This window comes from Dipodomys merriami, unplaced genomic scaffold (assembly GCF_024711535.1).
Source record: "Dipodomys merriami isolate MVZ:Mamm:240054 unplaced genomic scaffold, mDipMer1.0.p SCAF_477, whole genome shotgun sequence".
Taxonomy (NCBI): domain Eukaryota; kingdom Metazoa; phylum Chordata; class Mammalia; order Rodentia; family Heteromyidae; genus Dipodomys; species Dipodomys merriami.
In genome coordinates, this window is record NW_027206043.1 from 823,753 (window position 1) to 844,027 (window position 20,275).

Genomic DNA, 20,275 nt, shown 5'->3' on the forward strand with positions numbered 1-20,275 from the left:
AAGTTGTTCTGGGAGCGGAATGCTGGGGAGCTCCAGGCCGAAGGTGGGACCTGGAGGATCGGTTTCCAGCTCCAACACCAACTCCGGCCCCCTCCCCGGGGCGGAGGCGGAGCGCGGGGCTGTCCGCCGTCGGGGGGGGGCGGCTGCGCGCTGTAGCCCGGACGGTGTCGTCTCTGGGTGCGCTGGCGAAGGTCGGGGGGGAGCTGGGGGGACGGGGCGGAAGAGCATGCTTGGGGCAGCTGGGGTGGGGGCGAGGCGGGGGGAGGGCGGGGAATGGCTGTGCAGGATGTGCTCCCGGGTCTGCGGATATCCGCTGCCCGCCGAGCCAGCCAGAGCCTGGCGCCTAACCCTTAACCATGGCCAAACCAGGAAGAACGGCCTGGGCCGGCGGCTCGTGGAGACCGAAGAGCTCGGGGGTCCTCGCCCCCCCCCCCAGCAGCTCGTTCTTCTGCTTGCCAAATGTTGGAACGATCGCGTCGATTTTCCTACTGAAAAAGGAAAAAACAAAAAATAACAAGCAGCAGACACGACGGACTCCCCGCGGAGCGGACGGGAGACAGGTGGACAAAAAGCAGAAGTTCGACGGGATCTGGCCCGTCGTACGTGCACGGTAAACGTGGCAAGCACTCCCGAAGCCGGAAGACCTTCCTTAGACGGCTGCGATCCTCGCAGCTGCCACCCACAGGGGGACTGACACGGCCTAGAAGTCGGGGCTTTCCCGGGTGCTTTCTGGAGACTTCCCGCCGGCCACACACAGGCGCCTCCCCAGGCGACCTCCACACCTGGGTGGCCCCTGAGCCCCCACCCGCTCCCCTGGGCCCCAGGACGGGGGCCTCGGTGGCTCTTTTCAGAACCAGCCTCCACCCGAGAGCTCCAGGCGCGGTGTGCGCCGGGCTCATTCCGCGCGCAGCTCCGCGTCCGCGTGGACCCCCTCCCGCTCTCGGAGGGTAAATACCACCCTGTCGCTTTAAGGAGTAATTGGCCACGACGCCGTGGAAAGCCCGGATGCGGCCCTCTGATTGGGCGTGGCGTCCCCGTGACGTCATGGTGGGTATAAAAGGGCTCCGGTGGCCGGCGCCGGGGCAGAGCGTCTGGAGCCGCCTGGTCGCGTGCGTCGCCGCGTGGCTGGCTGTGGAGTGGTGTTGTCCGCTTACCTGGGATCCCTGGCTCGTCTCGCGGAGTTCTCGACGGCCCGTCAGCCATGGAAGTGCAGAAGGAGGCGCAGCGCATCATGACCCTGTCGGTGTGGAAGATGTACCACTCGCGGCTGCAGCGCGGCGGCCTGCGCCTGCACCGCAGCCTGCAGCTGTCGCTGGTCATGCGCAGCGCGCGGGAGCTCTACCTCTCGGCCAAGGTGGACGCGCCGGAGCCCGAGCTCTGCCCGAATCCCGCCGGCTCCCCGGACCCTCGCCTGCACCCGTCGCCGCGGGAAGCCGAAGCCCCGGCGGAAGCTGCGCCCCCCGACGGCGAGCCGCCCTCTCCGGAGCCCATGGACACGCAGGAAGAGGCGCCCCGAGCCGCGGAGACCCCGGTCCGCGGTGACCCGCGCCCCGCCAGAGTCAGCCGCAAGAGGCGAAGCAGCAGCTTGAGCGACTGCGGGGACGCCGGGCTGGTCCCCAGCAAGAAGGCGCGTCTGGACAGCGGGGAGGAGGAGGGGAAGGAGGCGGCGGCGGCCCAGGTCCCCGATCGTCGGCAGCCCCCGCCGGCCCACGCGGAGGGCGCCTTCCCCAACCTGGCGCGCGTCCTCCAGAGGCGCTTCTCCGGCCTCCTGAACTGCGGCCCCGCCGCCTCGCCGACGGCGCCGCCCGCGTGCGAGGCCCCGCCGGCCTGCCGCCCGGCGGACAGCATGCTCAACGTGCTGGTGCGCGCCGTCGTGGCCTTCTGAGGATCGGGGCGCCGCTGCCGGAGCCCAGAGCGCGCGCCCAGCCGTCGGGCGACCCGAGCGCGCAGCGCCGGGGGCGCGAGGCCTCCCGATGCGGGGACGCCGCCGGGAGCCGTGGAGAGGAGCCGCCGCCCGGGCGGGCGAGCAATCGCGCCCCGCCGGAGGGACTCGGCCCCGGGGGAGCCTCGTCGCCCGAGGAGCCGGGGGCGCGGGCGCCTTCCGCCGAGCGCGGCGGCGCCGCCCACAGGTGCTGTGTTCAGGGACCGGGGCGCGGGCCTCGCCCCCCCCCCCGTGCTGCCGGGGGCGGCCGCGTCCTTCTGTCTGCTCAGGACCGGACTTCGTTACTGTTGGTGGCGGCCCGGGGCCGAGCCCGCCGCGGGCCCCGCTCCCGTGGCGTTCAGCTGGAGCCCGCGGTCGCCGTGGCGTCGCGGGGCCCCGCCCCGGGGGACCGGGAAGTGACTGGCCACCTCGCCCCCGCGGGCGGCCGCCGGGGCTCAGCGCTGCGCCCCGGGAGCCCGCGGGGGACCCGGCCGCCCGCGGATCGCGTTCTCCTTCCTCCCCCGCTGCGGCGGGAGGCGGGGCGAGGCCGGCCCCCGCGTGACCCGCCCCGAGCCCGGAAGGAGCGGGGGAGGGGCGGGGCGGGACCGGCCGACGCGGGGGGGGGGGGGGCGACCGGTGCGAACTCCCGCGGGCCTGGCGATCGGCCGGGAAAATAAAAGCGGTTTGGATGAAACCCGTCCGTTGTCTGCCTGGCTTCCCCGGCGCGGAGGGGTGGGGTGACTCGCGGGGACCCCCCCAACCGGTCCGACCGGCCCCACCCAGGCCGCGTGGGTGGCGCCGTCCTCGCTCCCCACTTCGGGGGCAGGGGGTCGTCCCTGTCCGAATTGGGGACCCTCTCAACTTGAACTCGGGACCGAGGCTGAGCGCACGGCGGCTCGGGGTGGGAGGCGACTTCGCAGCCTCGGTTTCTCCGTCTGTGAAGTGGGTCTGGGCGGACCCCGCCCCGCCCTGCCCGCAGGCTCGGGTTGGCCGGGGGCGACGCCGCGGGGCGCGGGGCGGGGCGCGCGCTCCCGAGGACAAAGGAGGCGCAGGTGCGGGAGCCGCCGAGGCGCCGCCCCGCCTCCCGACGGCCGCGACCCCGCGGGGACCTGACCTCGGAGCACGTGGGAAGCCAGGGGGGCCCCGCCCCAGACCTGCCCCAGACCTCCGAGCCCCTCCCCGGGAGACGGTGGGGGCGGGGGAGCTCGGCGCCAGACACCGAGAGACCGACCCACGATCACCCCAGGGGCGGGGGGGGGGGGTCTGGGCCCCTCCCGCATCCTGTCACAGGAACCGCGGGCCCTTCCTTCCGCGGGAGGCCGCTGGGCCCAGCCGCCCGCGGGGAGGAGGAAGGGGGGCGCCCGCCGCCGTGCGGCCGGACCAGCCCCCCCATCGCCACCCGCCCCAGGCGCCCTGTACCCCGCGGGACGCCCCCCCTCCCCCAGTCTCCACCAGGCCAGTCGCTGTCTGGGCAAACCCAGGACATCAGCTTCATTTTAGGCTCAGCCAAGAAATGGGCTGCCCCGGCCACGGGGATGTCCACCAGACACCCCCACCTCGGCCCTGGCGGGGGCGCCCCATCTCCACACAGCCCTGTCATCCCAGCTCCTCGGAAGGCTGAGACCCGAAGGCCACGGTTCGACACCAGCCTAGGCAGGAAAGTGTAGGAGTCTTATGTCCAGTTAACCCCCAAACAATCCAGAGGAGGCCGCGCGCCCGGTGGATCCCAGCTACTCGGGAGGCTGAGCTCTGAGGCCTGGTGCGAGGTCGGCCTGGGCTGCGAAGTTCATGAGATTATCACCACCAGAAAACCAGAAGAGCTGCTGTGGCTCAAAGTGGTAGAGCTGAGTCTTGATCAGGAAGAGTTCAGGGGCAGCGTGTGGGTCCTGAGTTCAAGCCCTACCACTGGCCAAAACAAAAAGCCAAAGTGGGGTTGTGGTTCAAGTGGTAGAACACTAGCCTAGAACACAAAGTCACCAGGCACCTGGGCCTTCTGCTCTCCCTTAGCTTTCCCCCCTCCACACGGGCACTGCACCACTAGAATCACAGCTCCACGTGGAGTGTTTGGCTGGCTCACCAGAGTTTCATAGACTTCAAGCCACAGGACTGGCACCCGCTCACACCATGGGACAGCCCCGCCCCTGAGCCGCACAGGGAGCATGAATGCACCCCTTCTCTGTGGTTTTACCTCTCGGGGCTGCAGTTTGGGGACAGTAAAATTGTTCTTGTCTCTGGTTCCTGGAAAGGGTTGAGGGCCAGGGATGTGGTTGGGTCGCAGAGCACCTGCAGGCTCTGGGCTCCATCCTCAGCACAGCACGGGAAAGAAGGGTAATAATAATAATGGTCAAGCTGGTTGGGGGGGGGGGGGTGAGGGAGAGACTGGAGGTAAGTCATGTAAAGGAAAAGTAATCAAGCAGTCCACTTAACTGCTAACCCCATGCTGTTTTTTTCCCCCATCTCCTGGCCCCTCGGGCTGTGTCTCAGCTGCCAGATTGAAGAAGCTGGTGGCTCCCACCCTGCCATTTCCCTCCCCAGGCCAGGCAGTCAGCTTCACCGAGCTCATAAAGCACAAAATTACACCCTTTTGTCTTTCCCAGTTCCCCTGTGTATCCCTTCCACACCCCACACCGGGGCCACTCTGCTGGGAGAATTCCACAAGTGTTTTCCAGCCCCAGGGCCTTTGCACTTGCTGCTTCTAAGGCTCCCAGTCCTCTTCCCTGTAAGTCTTTTCTCCCTTGGGGGCTTGAGTGAAATGTCACCTGCTAGGTCAGGTGTTGATGGCTCATGCATGCCTATAATCCCTGCTACTCAGGAGGCTGAGAGCTGAGGATCGTGATTCAAAGCCAATCTGGGGAGAAAAGTATGAAACTAATCGGCCAAAAGCTAAGGAAGAGCACAAGGCCCTGAGTTCAAGCCCCAGTTACTGGCACATACTTAGAAGAGTCACCCCTTGGAGAAAGCTTTCTTTGGTTACCTCATCAAATATCCCTTCCTCCAATCCCCCACTGCTGAAAGGTGTGTGTGTGTGAGTGAGAGAGAGAGAGAGAGAGAGAGAGAGAGAGAGAGATTTGGTGCCTGAATTTGCATTCATATAATTCTACCCCAAGCCAAAGTCTTTCACAATCATTTATTATTTGTGGTGCTGGAGATCGAACACCAGACCTGCCTGGGTTGAGATGCAAGTTCTATACCCCAGTGGCACCCAGTCCCTGAATGCTTAATTTATTCTCATTTAATAGAATGGCTTCACTTCAGCCCTTAAAATACATTCTCCCCAAACATCCAGCGATTCAGGGTCAGGATTTTGGTCTTATCTGTGAAACAACCACACTCATCTAATTATTTATCTTTGACTTCATCTACTGGGTAATCACTCATCCTACTTAGAGAATAACAAAGCAAGGTTCACCATGCTTTGTAGTCGGTGTGAGGTTGCAGGCATTTTCAAGCATGGTATTGCATGCCTATAAACCCAGTGAATCAGGAGGCTGAGATTTGAGGATTGTGATTCCAAGTCAGTCTGGGCAGGAGAGTCCTTGAGATTCTGATCTCCAACTAACAAGCCAAAAAAGAAAAAAGCCAGCCACTAGTGGAGCTATAGCTCAAGTGAGTGCCAGGCTTGAGCAGAAAGCCAAGTGAGATTCTAGGTAATTTATTAAACCAGTTAAATACAATTGGATGGAAGAGGGTAGAGTCCTTGCGTTTCAACCACAGCGCCCGTGTGCACACACACACTTCTGTGTAGACAGTCCTGTCTTATCTACACCTGCCAGATCCAGCTCTCTGGCTCCACTGACCTACTTTTAACATCTATGCTTCCTAATCACAGGGACTTTGCATTTGCTACGCGCACACACACACACACACACACACACATCTCTCACAACTGCTGTTTTTCCTTTCTTTTGGATGAGATCAGGATCTGGACTCCTGTCTGACGCTTTCGCTCGTTGGCTGGTCCTCGACCACCTGAGCCATACTTCCAACACCTCTCTTTCTTTTGTGTGTGTGTCAGACCTGGGGTTTGAACTCAGGGCCTCCAGTTCTGCTCTCACTAGGCTGTTTCATTTTTATTGTTCTCAGAAGTGGGTGCTCAGAAGCTTCATCTCCATGTCTGGCCTTTGGCCGGTTAGTTGGAAAGGAGTCTGGTGGACTTTCCTGCCCTGGCCTGATTCGAACCTGGACCCTCAGATGGCAGCCTCCTGAGTGAGCAGCAGGGGTGACAGGCGGGAGCCGCCGCTCGGGCCCTGCTCCGCTGTTTCACCCGGGTTTCCCGGCTGTCCCCTCCTCTGCGCTCTGGGCTCGGAGGCCCGGGATCGGGGACAGCCCTGACCCGATTCTCAGGTCTCCTCCCCTCCCCTTAACCAGCGGGGCGGAACCCAAGGGCCGGGCCGGGCCACCCGTGGGGACCAGCCCGACCGGTTCACCCAGTTCCACGGGCCCGCGGCGGAACCACACGGGGCCCCGGCCTGGCGCAGCCGGACTTGAACCCCGCTGGCCGCTGGGGCGGTGTGTGCCAGGGGCGGGGCGCCGGGAGTAACTAGGCAACGCGCGGGGCGGAGCCTCCCGTGTCAATCACGGCCGGGGCGGGGCATGCAAATGAAGCCAGGGCCGCGCCCCTCTCCCCACACCTGCGTGGAGCCGCGCCCCGGGGTGTCCCGCTTGGACTCAAGGGATAGAGCAGCTGCCCAGCAAGCCTGAGGCCCTGGGTTCGATCCCCGGGACCGAAGGGCAGGGGGAGGGGGAGAGGGAGGGGGAACACACTGCCTGCTCTCCAGGCCGCGCGCCGGCACTGCGGAGCTCCCAGGACTGGGCTCGAAGCCAGCCCAGGCAGGAAGGCCCTGCGACTCTCCCCTCCACGGAACCACGCACACGCACGCACAGACACGCACACACACACGCACACGCACACAGACACACACACACACACGCACACGCACACACACACGCACACACACAGACACACACACACACACACACGCCTGCAGTCCCAGCCTGAGGAGTAACGTCAGCCTGTCCCAGGTCACAGCCCAACCTCTTCAGAAAGCTGGAGGAAGAGAGAAATGCTCGGTGCTCGCTGCAGTCCGGCCCGAGGGCCCTCTCCCCGCCCGCCGGACCCCCCTCCCCCCGCCCCCCTCCACGCCCACCCCCGCCCTCCCCCCGCCCCACGCCCACCCCCGCCCTCCCCCGTCCCCCCCTCCCCTCCCGCTGGCCCCCCCTCCCCGCCCACCCCCGCCCTCCCCCAGCCCCCCTCCCACCCCCGTCCTCCCCCCACCGGCCCCCCTCCCCGCCCACCCCCGCCCTCCCCCCGCCGGCCCCCCTCCCCGCGCCCCTCCCCCGCGCCCGCCACACCAGCCCGGCCCCCATTAATTGCCTTGGTCCGTGCACATCTGGCGGCCAGCTGCCGGGGCCTCCCAGGGCCTGGCTGGGCTGGGCCTCCCCCCCCCCCCCCCGCCGCAGACCACCCGCCCGAGCCCCCCCCCCCGCCGCAGACCACCCGCCCGAGCCCCCCCCCACCCCCCCCCACCCCCCGCTCATCAGAAAAGGCCGCGGGCGTGGCGGGACAGGGGCGTGCATGTGTGCGTGTGCGCGCGCGTGGTGTGCGTGTGTGCACGCATGTGTATGTGTGCGTGTATGTGCGTGTGTATATATGCGCGCGCATGTGTGTGCGTGTATATGTGTGTGCGCGTGTGTATATGTGTGTGCGCGTGTGTATGTGCGCGCGCATGTGTGTGTATGTGTGCGTGCGCGTGTGTGCATGTGCATATGTGTGTGCGCATGTGTGTGCGTGTGTGCGCACGTGTGTGTGCGCGCGCACACGTGTGTGTATGTGTGCGCACGCGTGTGTATGTGTGCGCGCACGTGTGTGTGCGCGCACGTGTGTATGTGTGTGCGTTCATGTGTGTGTGCGCGCACGCGTGTGTATATGTATGTGCATGTGCATGCGCACGTGTGTGTATGTGTGTGCGCACGTGTGTGTGTGTACGCACGTGTGTGTGTGTGCGCGCGCAACACTCCAGGCCCTGGCTGGCCTCCCGAGGGAGCGGACCGGGAGGGGCCCTCGTACCCGAGATCAAAGCCCTCTGGCTTCCAGATGGGGTGCACAGGGAACCCCCCAGCTTCCACAGAAAGCCCCGGTGAGCCTGGCTGACCCGTTTCTGCTCCCTGCGCCATCGTCCCCCCCCCCCTCGCGGCCTGGAGCTTTGAGGGCCCGGGGCCGGCGCTTCCTGCTAACCCCTTCTTCGGGGTGCTGCTGCGGGGAGGGGAGCGCCAGGCCTGGGGCGTATTTGCTGAGGGGCGCCTGGGGGGGGAATGGCGGAGGCAGAGAGCCACAGGGAGCCCACCTTTGGTCACAAGCCTGGCTGGCGCCCCTCGGATTTTCAGGGGGGACGGCCCGGCTGGGGGGACTCAGGGGTCCCAGATGAACCCAGGGGGCTGCCAGTGTTGGCCCCAAAAAATGCCCTGCCTCCCCCCCCCCCCCCCCCCCCCCCCCCGGCGCGTGGCTGCGCCCCGAGCCACCGCCCTGGGGAGCTGGAGACTCAGACAGGAGAAGAACGAGGTCCCCAGGGTGGCTCAGGCCTGGGGGTGTCAGGGGCTCCCCTAAGGAGAGAGGCTGGCTTGAAGCCTGGGGGCTGGCTCCCCAGAGCCCGGGAGTCATGGAGAATTAATGGCTGCATTCCTGGAGCTCCTGGGGGGCTCCCTCGGGCGCGGGCGCCACCCTGGGGGCCTTGGGTTAGGGACAAACAAGGCCATCTCCCCGCAGCCACAAGAACACCTCTCTCTCCCTCAGTCTCTTTTCTCTTTGGTGCCTGTCCTGGGATTTGAACTCAGAGCCTGGGCGCTGTTGCTCAAGGATAGTGCTCTACCAGTTGAGCCACACCGCCACTTCTGGCTTTTTGCTGGTGATTTTTGCTGGTGAATTGGAGGTAAGAGTCTCAGGGACTATTCCTGCCTGGGCTGGCTTTGAACCCCGATCCTCAGATCTCAGCCTCCTGAGTAGCTGGGACTCTTTTTTTTGTCCAATTTATGTATGTATTTATTTATTTTGTAGGTCGTGGGGCCTGAACTCTGGGCCTGGGCGCTGTCCCTCAGCTCTTCAGCTCAAGGCTAGCGCTCTACCACTTGAGCCACAGCGCCACTTCGGACCTTTTCTGCTTATGGGGTGCTGAGGAATTGAACCCAGGGCTTCATGCTGGCGAGACAAGCGCTCTACCACGGAGCCAAGTTCCCAGCCCAGCTCTGATTAATTTTTAAGTGTTGGCAAAACTGGGCTTTGAACTCTGACCCTTGAACTTGCTCAAGTTTGCATGCTTGCTTGCTAGGCTTACACCAGCCTCCTCCTCCTCTCCTTCCTCCTCCTCCTCTCCTTCCTCCTCCTCTCCCTCTCCCCCCCTTCCTCCTCCCTGGGATGGAACCCCGGATCCCCCAGGCTCCTGGCCTGGCTGGCAGCCTTTCACCCCCTCCTCCCTCTCGCTGGCCTCCTCTTTAGATTCATCCTTGGGGTGACTTTGCATCTGTTCCCTATAGGATGCCCACTTCCCAAGGGGCCAATTAATGCCTGCCGAAGAAGCCGGCGTCGGTGGCCAGAGCCTTCCTTCCTGAGAGAAAGCCAGGGCCCCGGCTGGCGCGGCGCTGGTCCTGCGGCTGGGTGGTGAGCGCTTACCCAGCATGCGCTGGGCCCTGGGTGCCAGCGCCAGCAAACCTGCCCAACTGGAACAGACTCCCACCAACGCCCCAGACACACGAGGGTGTGACCTTTAGCCCTGAAGGCGGAGAGACAAACAGCGGGGGAGACTAAGCTCGGGTGCAGCAGAGCCCGGCAGGCAGCCCGTGTGAGGCTGCCCACCCTCAAAGCCACCGTCTTTTGTTCTTTCTTCTCTTTTCTCATTTGTGCCAACCCTGGGGCCTGAACTCAGGGCCCGTGTGCTGGCTCAAGGCTGGCGCTCTACCACTTGAGCCACAGCACCACTTCTGGCTGAATACTTGGGGACAAGAGTCACAGGGACTTTCCTGCCCAGGCAGGCTTCGAACTGTGATCCTCAGCTGGCAGCCTCCTGAGTAGCTGGGATGACGGCGGGAGACACAGGCGCCTGGCTGGTGGCTTTCTTCTAGAATGAACTTCCCTAGGTATCTCAGGAAGGGAGGGGCAGCCTACAGTTCCCTAGGGGCAGGGGGGTGGGGACAGGCTCAGACTCAGGGTACAGAAGCATGGGACTCGGGGACCTTTTGCTTTTGGGGTCTTGTGCTGGTCCAGGAGAAAGAGTTATCCTTCCAGTCTTCTACATGGCTGCTGAGGGTGGGGACTGCACTGCGGGGCAGGTGTAGAGCACCAGCCTGCGCCACAAAGCCTGTGCGCAGCGACTGCTGGGCTGCATTTCCTCCCTCCCTCCCTCCCTCCCTCCTTCCTTCCTGCCTGCCTTCCTTCCTTCCTGCCTTCCTGCCTGCCTGCCTTCCTTCCTGCCTTCCTTCCTGCCTGCCTTCCTTCCTTCCTGCCTTCCTGCCTTTGTGCCGATACTGGGCCTTGAGCCCCAGCCTCTGCACTGTCAGTCAGCGTTTCCCTCTCCAGCTGGCGCTCTGCCCCTTGAGCCGCAGCTCCACTCCCAGCTCTGCGCTACCTTCTGCCAACACAGCCTCAAGATGCCGCGCCTGGGCTTGGTTACCTGGCCAGGCTGGGCGGGCAGCTGCGCCTTTCACGCCCCGCGCCTCGGTGCTCAGCAGCAGCTTCCCACGGACACGCCCGGCACCGGAGACGCCCGGCACCGGCACCGGACTCTGAGAACCTCGGCCTCCTCCCACCCAGGCCTCAGGCGCTGCCGCACCCGCTGCCCGCCATGACTGTGTGTCTCTGTGGGTGGTGTGTGTGTGTGTGCGCACGCGCGCGCGCACATGCGCTGGTCCTGGGACTTGAACTCAGGACCCAGGCACTTTCCCATAGCTTTTCCACTCAAGGCTGGCATTCTACCGCTTGAGCCACAGCTCCACGTGTGGCTTTTTGCTGGTTCATTGGAGATCAGTGTCTCCCATGCTGACTGGCTCAGACGTTGATCCTCAGATCTCAGTCTCCTGAGTAGCTGGGATTTCAGGTGTGAGCTACCGGCGCCCAGCTATGAGCTTCTTCTGCTCAAGGCTAGCGCTCTGCCACTTGACCACTTCCCGCTTTTTCTGCTCTTGTGCTGAGGAATCGAACCCAGGGCCTCATGCATGCGAGGCAGACGCTCTGCCACTGAGCCACCTTCCCAGCCCTGATCTGATCTTGCGTTGGGGCTCCTGGAGGTGGAAGCGGGGCCACTGGCAGAGGTGAACCCACCGATCCACGACCTCCACTCCCCTGTCTCCCCGTGGCATCTCTGTCCCCAAGCCATGGAGTGCCACTGTGACTCCATCCTCTTTGTGATCCTCAGAAAGGGCGCCAGACTCTGGGGTGTATTGGGCTGGGGGAGGCTGGGGGGGTTAGGGGGACTGGGGGGGCTGAGGGGACTGGGGGAGGCTGGAGGGGACTGGGGGGGGCTGGAGGAGGCTGGGGGGCTGGGGGAGGCTGGGAGGGGGCTGGGGGGTTAAGGGAGGCTGGGGGGTTAAGGGAGGCTGGGGGGCTGGGGGAGACTGGGGGTCTGGGAGGGGGCTGGGGGAGGCTGGGGGGGTTAAGGGAGGCTGGGGGAGGCTGGGTGGCCCTGACTTCACCTTCCACAAGCCATCAACTGCCAGGGCAGGGGAGCTGCCCGGCCCTGGTTTAAGTGCAGGCGTGGTGGACAGGTCTCACATGTTGACATGGGGCCCGGCAGGGCTTCCGGAGTTTTCCTGGGGGCAGGGGCGGGTGCCCAATGGCTTCTCCCTCCTTCCTGGTTCCCAGGATGGACTGGACCTCCCCTCTCCCAGGGGAGACCAGAGGCTGTGGGTTGGTCCCCCACCCCCACTGTGCTCCACCCGCCTTCCCACCTCCAACCCTCCCCAGCCTGGCCCTGGGCCACGGCTGACTCAGGGCCCAGAGGTGGGGCCGGGTGGCCCCATGCGGGCACCCCGCCCTCCCAGCACCCCCATCCCCGCTAGCCTTTCTGGAGGCCGTATTTCAGATCCTTCGCTCCTCAGCCTCCTTTTCCTGCCTCCACGGAGAATGTTGCCCCCCCATCCATGGAACCACTCAGCCCCGCCCGGGATGGCAGCAATGAGAGCGGGGCAGGGGTTGGCTCTGGGCTTGGAGGACATTTAGGCCCAGGATGGGGTGAATATGGCTCGGGGGATGGCCATGTCCCCTGGGAGCCCCAGGCACAGCCTCCCACCCCCAGAAGCTAGTTCCAAGCCGGGTACGGTGGCTCACGCCTGTCATCCCAGCTACTCGGGAGGCTGAGATGTGAGGATCAGGTTCCAAGCCAGCCGGGGCAGAAAAGTCCGTGACACCTTTCGTGGTAGTGGTTGTAGCACAAAGCCACAAGTGGCTGAGCGCCAGCTTTGAGTGAAAAACTTCCGGGACAGCACCCAGGTCCTGAGTTCAAGCCCCCCCAGTGCTGGTGCCCCCCCCCCCCCGTCCCCCAGCGCTGACCCCGCGGGTTTAGGCTGCAGCTCTGTTGTGTACTTTGGTGGCCCTGCCCTCAGTCCTCATTGCGCATGCCCTGGTCCCCCCCCCCCCAGTGCCAGCCCCTGGGCATTGGGCACGGAACCTGCAAGCACCTGCCACTTAAGTGTGGAGCCAGCCCCTGAATCGCTGTCACTTATTGTAGCTGATCCAAGGGCTTGAACTCAGGGCCCTAGGTGCTGTCTCTTTGCTTTTTCTGTTGCTCAAGGCTGGTGCTCTATTACTTGCGCCATACCATCCACCTTCAGCGTTTTTTTTTCCTTTTTCTTTTTCTTTTTTGTTAGCTGTGGGGCCTGAACTCTGGGCCTGGGCGCTGTCCCTCAGCTCTTCAGCTCAAGGCGAGCGCTCTACCACTTGAGCCACAGCGCCACTGTCTGGTTTTCTTGTGGTTTATTGGAGATGAGTCTTTCCTTCCCAGGCTGGCTTTGAACTGCCATCCTCAGATCTCAGCCTCCTGAGTAGCTAGGATGACAGGCGGGAGCCACTGGTGCTCGGCTACCTTCAGCGTTTTATTATTATTTTTTCCTGGTGAATTAGAGATAAGAATCTCTGGGATGGATTCCCCTGGGCTCACTTTGAAACTCCATCCTCCTGGCCTCCTGAGTGGCTGGGATTACAGGAGTGAGAAACGTAGCCTGCCTCACATCCATTGCCCCTGACCTTTTTTTTGTTTTGTTTTTTTGTTTTTGGGTCCAGTCGCAGGGCCTGAACTCTGGGCCTGAGCGCTGTCCCTCAGCTTTTCAGCTCAAGGCTAGCGCTCTACCACTTGAGTCGCAGCACCACTTCCGGCTTTTTTTCTTTTGCTTATGTGGTACTGAGGAATCGAACCCAGAGCCTCATGCATGCAAGGCAAGCGCTCTACCACTGAGCCACCTTCCCAGCCTGCCCCTGACCTTCTTATACGCAGTCACTATCGTTTGGGGACAAAGCAGTCTTTAGATGTCTGTTGGTGGTTCCATTGTGCGTCTTTGGGGATCCCCCTCCCAGGACTCAGACCCAGAGCTGGGCAGGAGCCTCCGAGGGGCACGCGAAAGAATGGCGCAGCGGCTGTTTGGTTTCCCAATTCTTGGTTGGCTTCTTGAGGCCTACGCACCTTCTCTTCCGCCAGCCCCGAGCGCCGGGGAGTGCGGACTTAATCCCTTGAACCATCTTGAACTTGGCTTTGCTTTTGGGGTAGCGGGGCGATGGAATCCGTGCCCTGAGTTGTGTCCGCCGCGGTTTGGTGGTTGATGCCCGCAGTGAGCCCTGGCAGGCAGGGATGTGGCAGGAAGGGGTGGATTTATAGAGAAGATGGCTAGCAGAGCTAAAGAAGCCTCACCCGGTGCTGGGGGTTCACGCCTGTCATCCCAGCTACTCAGGAGGCTGAGATCTGAGGATCAAGTTTCAAGGCCAGCCTGGGCAGAAAACTCTGAGAGAGTCCATCTCCAAATAATGAACAAAAAGCTAGCCTGGAGGCACGGCTCAGGTGGTAGAACGCCAGCTGTGAGCAAGAAAGCTAGGTGAGAACACAGAGGCCCTGAATTCAAGTCCCAGACCTGGTGCACGCGGGCATGCGCAAACTTAGAAGCTGCTTTTGCTGAAAGGAAGAGCACTGGCCCTGCCTGGGCGGGGAGGAGCTTCGCCATCTCAGCCTCCATCTCACATCCACAGGCCTCCTCTTACCCTGAGCTGCTCTCCAACGACTGATGCCCTGACGCTCAACCCAGGTGAGTCATGAACAGACCACTAGGTGGCAGTGTCGTCCTGCCTGAAACTTCCTTGACCCAAACGCAGGCGGCCAGATCCTTCCCCCAGCCCTGTCCCCTTCCGGGCCCTGGGGTTGCCGGACATGGGGACCCTGCCCCTAGAATAAAGCCTATTTGGGGGATGCTTCATTTAATAGTCTGGTTTGTTTTTATTTTAAGTGCTGGAGCTTGAACTCAGGACTTTGGGCTCACTAGGCAAGAGCTTTACTTTTCCCTGTCAGCCAGGCCCCCGTCCTTGTTATTAATTTTTTGTGTGCCAGCACTGGGGCTTGAACTTAGGGCCTCAGGTTTTTGCTTGTTTTTGTTGGTTGTGAGGCCTGAACTGAGGGCCTGGGCGCTCAGCTCCTCACAAGGCGAGCGCTCTACCACTTTGAGCCACAGCACCACTTCCAGTTTTCTGGTAGGTTCACTGGAAATAAGAGTCTCATGGACTTTCTTGCTTATGCTGGCTTTGAACACCAATCCTCAGCTCCCAGCCTCCTGAGTAGCTGTGATGACAGGCCTTGTGAGCCACCAGCACCTGTCTTTTTTTGGGGGGGGGGTCCGGTCATGGGGCTTGAACTCTGGGCCTGGGCGCTGTCCCTCAGCTCTTTCGCTCAAGGCGAGCGCTCTACCACTTGAGCCATAGCGCCACCTCCGGTTTTCTGGTGGTTTTTTGGAGATCAAAGTCTCGAGGACTTTGCTGCCCAAGATGGCTTTGTACCGTGATCCTTGGCTCTCAGCCTCCTGAGTAGCTAGGATGACAGGCGTGAGCCACCGGCGCCTGGCCTGGCTTTTTTTTTTTTTTTGCCAGTCCTGGGGCTTGAACTCAGGGCCTGGGCACTGTCCCTGAGCTGCTTTTTGCTCAAGGCTAGCGCTCTACCACTTGAGCCACAGTGCCAGTTCTGGCTTTTTCTGTGTATGTGGTACTGAGGAATTGAACCCAGGGCCTCATGCATGCAAGGCAAGTGCTCTACCACTGAGCCACCTTCCCAGCCCCTAAATTCATTTTTACTTGTCGTTTTAGAACACCAGGGTGATCATGCAACTTTCTCTCTCTTTTAGGAGCATGTGTCCAAACACCCTGAACTTTTTCTGTAGCCAGGAACTGGTGGCTCACGCCTGTCATCCTAGCTACTCAGGAGGCTGAGATCTGAGGATCATGGTTTGAAGCCAACTTGGGCAGGAAAATCTATGAGCCTCAACTCCAATGAACCACCAAAAAGCCAAAAGCTGTGGCTGTAGTGGTAGAGCGCCAACCTTCAGTAACCAAATGTTTAAAAGCACCCAAACCCCGAGTTCAAGCCCTAGGACCAACACACACACAAAACAACTCCTCTCCCCCCCTCCAAATCAAGACTTGGAAAATCCCAGTGCGCAGGAGGCTGAGGCATGAAGCCGACCTTGCATTCAAGGCCACCCTGAGTGAGAAGAAGGTCCCATCTTTAAACCAAACCAAGCCAAGTGCCAAGAGTTCACGCCTGCCATCCTAACTACTTAGGAGGACTGAGATTTGAGGATCAAGGTTCAAAGCCATTTCAGGTAGAAAAGTCTGTAAGGCTCCATTTCCAATTAACCAGCAAAATGCTGGACTGGGAGTGTGGTTCAAGTGGTAGAGTGCTAGCTGTGAGCAAGAAAGAACCAGTGAGCGCTAGCTTGTGTGTAATCTGCAGAGCATTTCCTCTGAGTCCAGGGTCCTGGGGGCCTGAGGATCGCAGCTGGCCAGACTCCGTGCAGAAGGGGGGCGGGCAGGGCAGGGCGGGGTGGGGCTGGGAGGTGCCCTGGAGCCGGGGGGAAGCTCCCCAGGGTGATGGGCAGACGGAAGCGAGGCCGGGATGCAGGGCTGAGCAGGAGCAGGTGGCAGGGACAGAAGGACGGATGGAACGTGGGCGACAGTGTAGCAGATGGCTCTGTCAGAGCAGATTTGGGGTGGGGTGTGGGCGGTGACAGCCATTTCTGGGGCTGCCCCTCGGAAGACGCTCGGCGGGGACACGAGCTCTTGTGTCTTGGCTTCCAGCAGGTGCTGGGCTGAGTCGTCTCTCTCTCTGTATGTGAGAGGCAAACTCGGCGTGAAGCTGGGCTTCACAGGGAACCCCACCCCGGTAAAGGCAGAGGCCACGGTCACCACCCGACACTCATGCATGCCGTCCCAGCTCCTCAACCAATCTGGGCACCTGTATTACAGGAGTGCGTGACCAGCCTCTACCCCAACTGAAATGCTCATGGCCCACAGGCTGCAAACCCCAAAGTTAAGGTGTCGGGAGCTCTTTGTAGTTGCTGTCAGTCCTGCGGCTTGAACTCAGGGCCTGGGCCCTGTCCCTGAGCTTTTTTTCACCCAAGGCTTGTGCTTTACCACTTTGAGCCACAGCTCCACTTCTGGTTTTCTGGAGATGAGTCTCATGGATTTTTCTGCCAGAGCTGGCTTTGAACCATGACCCTCAGATCTCAGCCTCCTGAGTAGCTGCGATTACAGGGGTGAGCCCCCAGAATTGTTTAATTCTCACCTTGGAGGCAGCTGCAAGCCCAGGATACTGCATTCTTAGGAGTGCCAGCAGGGGGCACCCAAGCCTTGGTTTTGGATTTGGGGCCCCTAGGATGATTTTTTTTTTTTTTTAAGTGTTTACTTATTTCGCAGGTCCTGGGCTTGAACTCAGGGCCTCGTTGCTGCCTCTCAACTTTCTTTCACTCACAGCTGGCACTCTACCACTAGAGCCACAGCTCCACTTCCAGCTTTTTGCTGGTTAACTGGAAATTAAGAGTCTCCTGGACTTTCCTGCCTGGGCTGGCTTCAGACCGAGTTCCTTAGATCTCAGCCGCCTGGGATTACAGTGTTGAGCCTCCAGCCTTCAGTGACCGTAGGAATTTCTCTTACTCGACATAGAAATTCGGACAGAGCCAGTAGTGATTTAGGGTAATAACCCTTAGTTTCACCAGACTCATCTCTCACTGGCTAGAGATTGGACCCGGGGCCTCTGCTGGGGGAGGGGGAAGAGCTGACCCGCCCCAGGCCCCTAGCCGTTTTAATCTCTCTAAAACTAAGTAAAGCACCCCTCCCCTTTTCCCTGGCCCTCTTCAGGCATTGACCAAGTCACAAAGGCGTTCCAAAAGTTGGAGTCAACTTTTTTTTTTATTTTTTTTTTGTTCTTTTTTAATGTCATGCAATAATTCACAGTCCCAAGCCCACAGTTTTCAAACGAGATAGGAAAAAAAGAAAAGAAAAGGAAAACAAAGTAGAAAAACCGAAAGTCAAAAGAAAAAGAAAGTAAATGAAGCCGGGAGCGAGTGAGTTGGTGGAGGTGATTTTTCCTTTTCTTTTTTTCCTCTTCTTTTGTTGTTTCGAGCAGAACCAAGTGACAGAAAAAATGCTGAGTTTCGTTTTCCTCGATCATTATTTTGTGTGTCCTTTTTGAAGTCGTTGGTTATGATGACGTTTCCTCTTAGGTTGGCGGGTGCAGGCAGTAGTGGGGGTCGGTGGGGTCACCCCGCAAGCTCTCTGGGTGCGTGCCGGCCCCCTCCTTCCCGCCGGCCCCGCGCAGTGTCCGGGAAAGGAAGGATCCAGTCAGGCAGATGATAAAACTCATCAATACAAGCTACTTCTCCCCCGTTTTCTTTTTAAAAAGGTTATTTTTTGTGTATTTTTTTTTTTTTTGTCGTGTTCCCCGAAGTTCTCCGGAGAGGGGCTGCGTAGGTTCGAATCCCAGGCCGGCGGGGCGGGCCTGCCCGTGGCCCCGCCCCGTGTCGGGGGCGGGGCCTGTCCTGGGGGCGGGGCCTCGGGCGGCGCCTGCGCGCCGGGGCTCGCGGGCGCGCGCAGGGCGGGCGCGGCCGCTCGGGCCGCGTTGTGCGTGGGGCGCGGCCCCGCGCCGGGACTTAGCACCAGTCGTCCTCGCTCTCGCTGTAGGGGTCCTGCGGGCCGCGGCGGGCGCCGGGGCCGCGGGGCCGGGGCGGCCCGGGGACCGGGTAGTAGCCGTTGGGGAGCCTCCGGCCGTGCCGGGCGGGCGCGGGGCCGGCGGGGCCCGCGGCCCGGGGAGTCCTGGGCGAGCGGCCCGCGGGCGGCCCGTGGCGCGCGGGCGGCTGCGGCTCGGCGCCGGGCGCCTCGGCGTCGTCGTAGTCGGAGCCGCGGAAGTACCCGCGGTGCCGGGCGCCGGGCGGCCCGTCGGGCGCGTGCGAGGCGGGCGCGCGCACGCGGCAGGCCCGCGGGGAGTCGGCGCGCGCGCCCGGCGGCGGCGGCGGCGGCGGGGCCCCCCCGGGCTCGGCGAACCTCCGCGGGCCGCCCGGGGCCGCGCGGCCCGGCCTGGGCCCCGCGCCCGGCCCCGCGCCCGGCGGCGGCGGCGGCTGCGCGGGGCCCGCGGCGCCCGCCTTACGGACCACGGGGGAGTAGGACACGTGGGGCCGCGGGGTGCAGGGGGTCTGGGGGAGCTGGCGGCGGCCGCGCCGCGGCGTGCTGGTGCCGGACGTTGAGGGGGCGGGGCTTCCACTGACTGAACTACTGCCCTACACGAAAATTGAAACAAAGGAATCAAAACAAAAGACGCCGGGCCGGGGCACGGGGCGGGGCCACAGCACGTCCGACGGGGGGGGAAGCGACAGCCACGGGGGGAGGGTGGGGGGTCGGGGGTCAGAGGGGAGGGAGGGGCGGAGGGGGCGGGGGAGGGGGAGGCCGGGAGGGGGGCGGGAGTTAAAACCAACACAAGAAAGTGAAAAAAGAGAAATGAGAGATGGAGTTTTGTAAGTCTCAGGGTTGAAACAGCAGAAGTTCCAAAAACTACTCACAGGCGTCCGGAGGACGGGGACCGAACAGAAAGGCAAGCCGGGTTAGAGGAAGCGCGAGGCGGCGGGCGCGGCCCGGGCCGAGCAGCGGGGAGGGCGGGGCGGGGCGGGGCGGGGCGGGGCGGAGCGCGGCGGGGCGGGGCGGGGCGGGGTCCCCCGGGGCGAGGGGCCGGGCCGGGCCGGGGTCGGGTCTCTCCCCGCCCTCCCCCCCTCCCCGGGCCCGCCGCGTCCCCGCGGGCCGCACCCACCTGCCGGTGCGTCACGTGCTCGCGGCCCTCGCTCGGGGAGCGGGACCAGCGCTGGTCGCGGGCCCGGGCCCGGTGCTCCGGCCGCTCCGGGGCGTAGCGCTCCTTGTCGGGGGCCGGCGGGTGGTGGTGGTGGTGGTGGTGGTGGTGCTGCCGGTGCTTGCGGTCCTTGGGCCGGCCCCGCTCCTGGTCCCGCTCCTTGGGCGGCAGGTCCCCGGACTGCGTGGTCATGCTCAGGTCCGTCCCCAAGCCTGCGCCCGAGACACGCGGGGGCCTTGGAGGAGGGGAGGGGGCGGCCCCGCCCCGCCCCCGACGACCCCGGCCCCGCCCCTCGACGCCCCGGCCCCGCCCCCGATGACCAGCCCCGCCCCTCGACGCCCCGGCCCCGCCCCCCGATGACCAGCCCCGCCCCCTCGACGCCCCGGCCCCGCCCCCTCGACGCCCCGGCCCCGCCCCCGGCCCACCTGTGTCCACGTCGGTGTAGCGGCCGAGGGAGCGCTCGGACGCGCGGTGGCCGCGCTCGCGGCGCCGCTGGTGGAAGCGCGGGGCGTCCTCGGGCGGCACCCGCTCCAGCGAGTAGTCGTCCAGCCGCCGCGCCTTGGGGCCCAGCACGGAGGCCGAGCGCTTCATGGGGCTGGTGTCCGAGATGGTCTGGAGGGGACAGGCCCGGGCCCCGGTCAGCGGGGGCCCCGCGCGCCCGCCCCTTCCTGCCCCACACCGCCGGCAGGGGCTGGGCCTGGCTTCCCCGCGTGGAGCCGGGGTCCCCTGTGTCCCCCGGCTCCAGGGCTGCTCTTAGGGTCTGTTCTGGGGTCTCCCGGGCCCGTCCTGACATCCCTGGTGCCGGAGGACCCCAAGCCCGGGACTCTGGCGGGCCAGGACCGACCGGCCCTGAGCTTTCCACGGCTCTGACCCCGGCCGCCTGCCCTAGCCTCGGGGACCCTGGGGGGCGGCCAGCCGTAGTCCCCCACTTCCTACCCCCATCAGCTCTGCCATCCGTGGACAAGACGGGGACCCCCCCCCCTTTTCACCAAGGCTCAGCCAGGACAGGCTC

The 20,275-nt window shown here is 63.3% G+C and overlaps 2 protein-coding genes across 2 annotated transcripts; one reads left to right on the top strand and one right to left on the bottom strand.

Moving 5' to 3' along the window:
* Positions 1-310: 310 nt before the first annotated feature.
* Positions 311-2,615, top strand: LOC138808801 (immediate early response gene 2 protein-like). The gene has a single exon (XM_069995013.1). The coding sequence runs from the start codon at positions 1,202-1,204 to the stop codon at positions 1,883-1,885; it is 684 nt and encodes a 227-aa protein (XP_069851114.1). The 5' UTR covers positions 311-1,201; the 3' UTR covers positions 1,886-2,615.
* Positions 2,616-17,320: 14,705 nt separating this feature from the next.
* Positions 17,321-20,010, bottom strand: LOC138808820 (voltage-dependent P/Q-type calcium channel subunit alpha-1A-like; the record flags this gene model as incomplete). Its single annotated transcript, XM_069995028.1, has 3 exons — positions 17,321-18,703; positions 19,228-19,475; positions 19,689-20,010. Coding segments are annotated over 3 exons (1,194 nt in total), but the record flags the coding sequence as incomplete, so codon positions are not given.
* Between the last annotated feature and the right edge of the window lie 265 nt (positions 20,011-20,275).

Excerpts from the sequence above, each read along its gene's own strand:
- LOC138808801 (XM_069995013.1), top strand. The coding sequence starts at position 1,202 with ATGGAAGTGCAGAAGGAGGCGCAGCGCATCATGACCCTGTCGGTGTGG.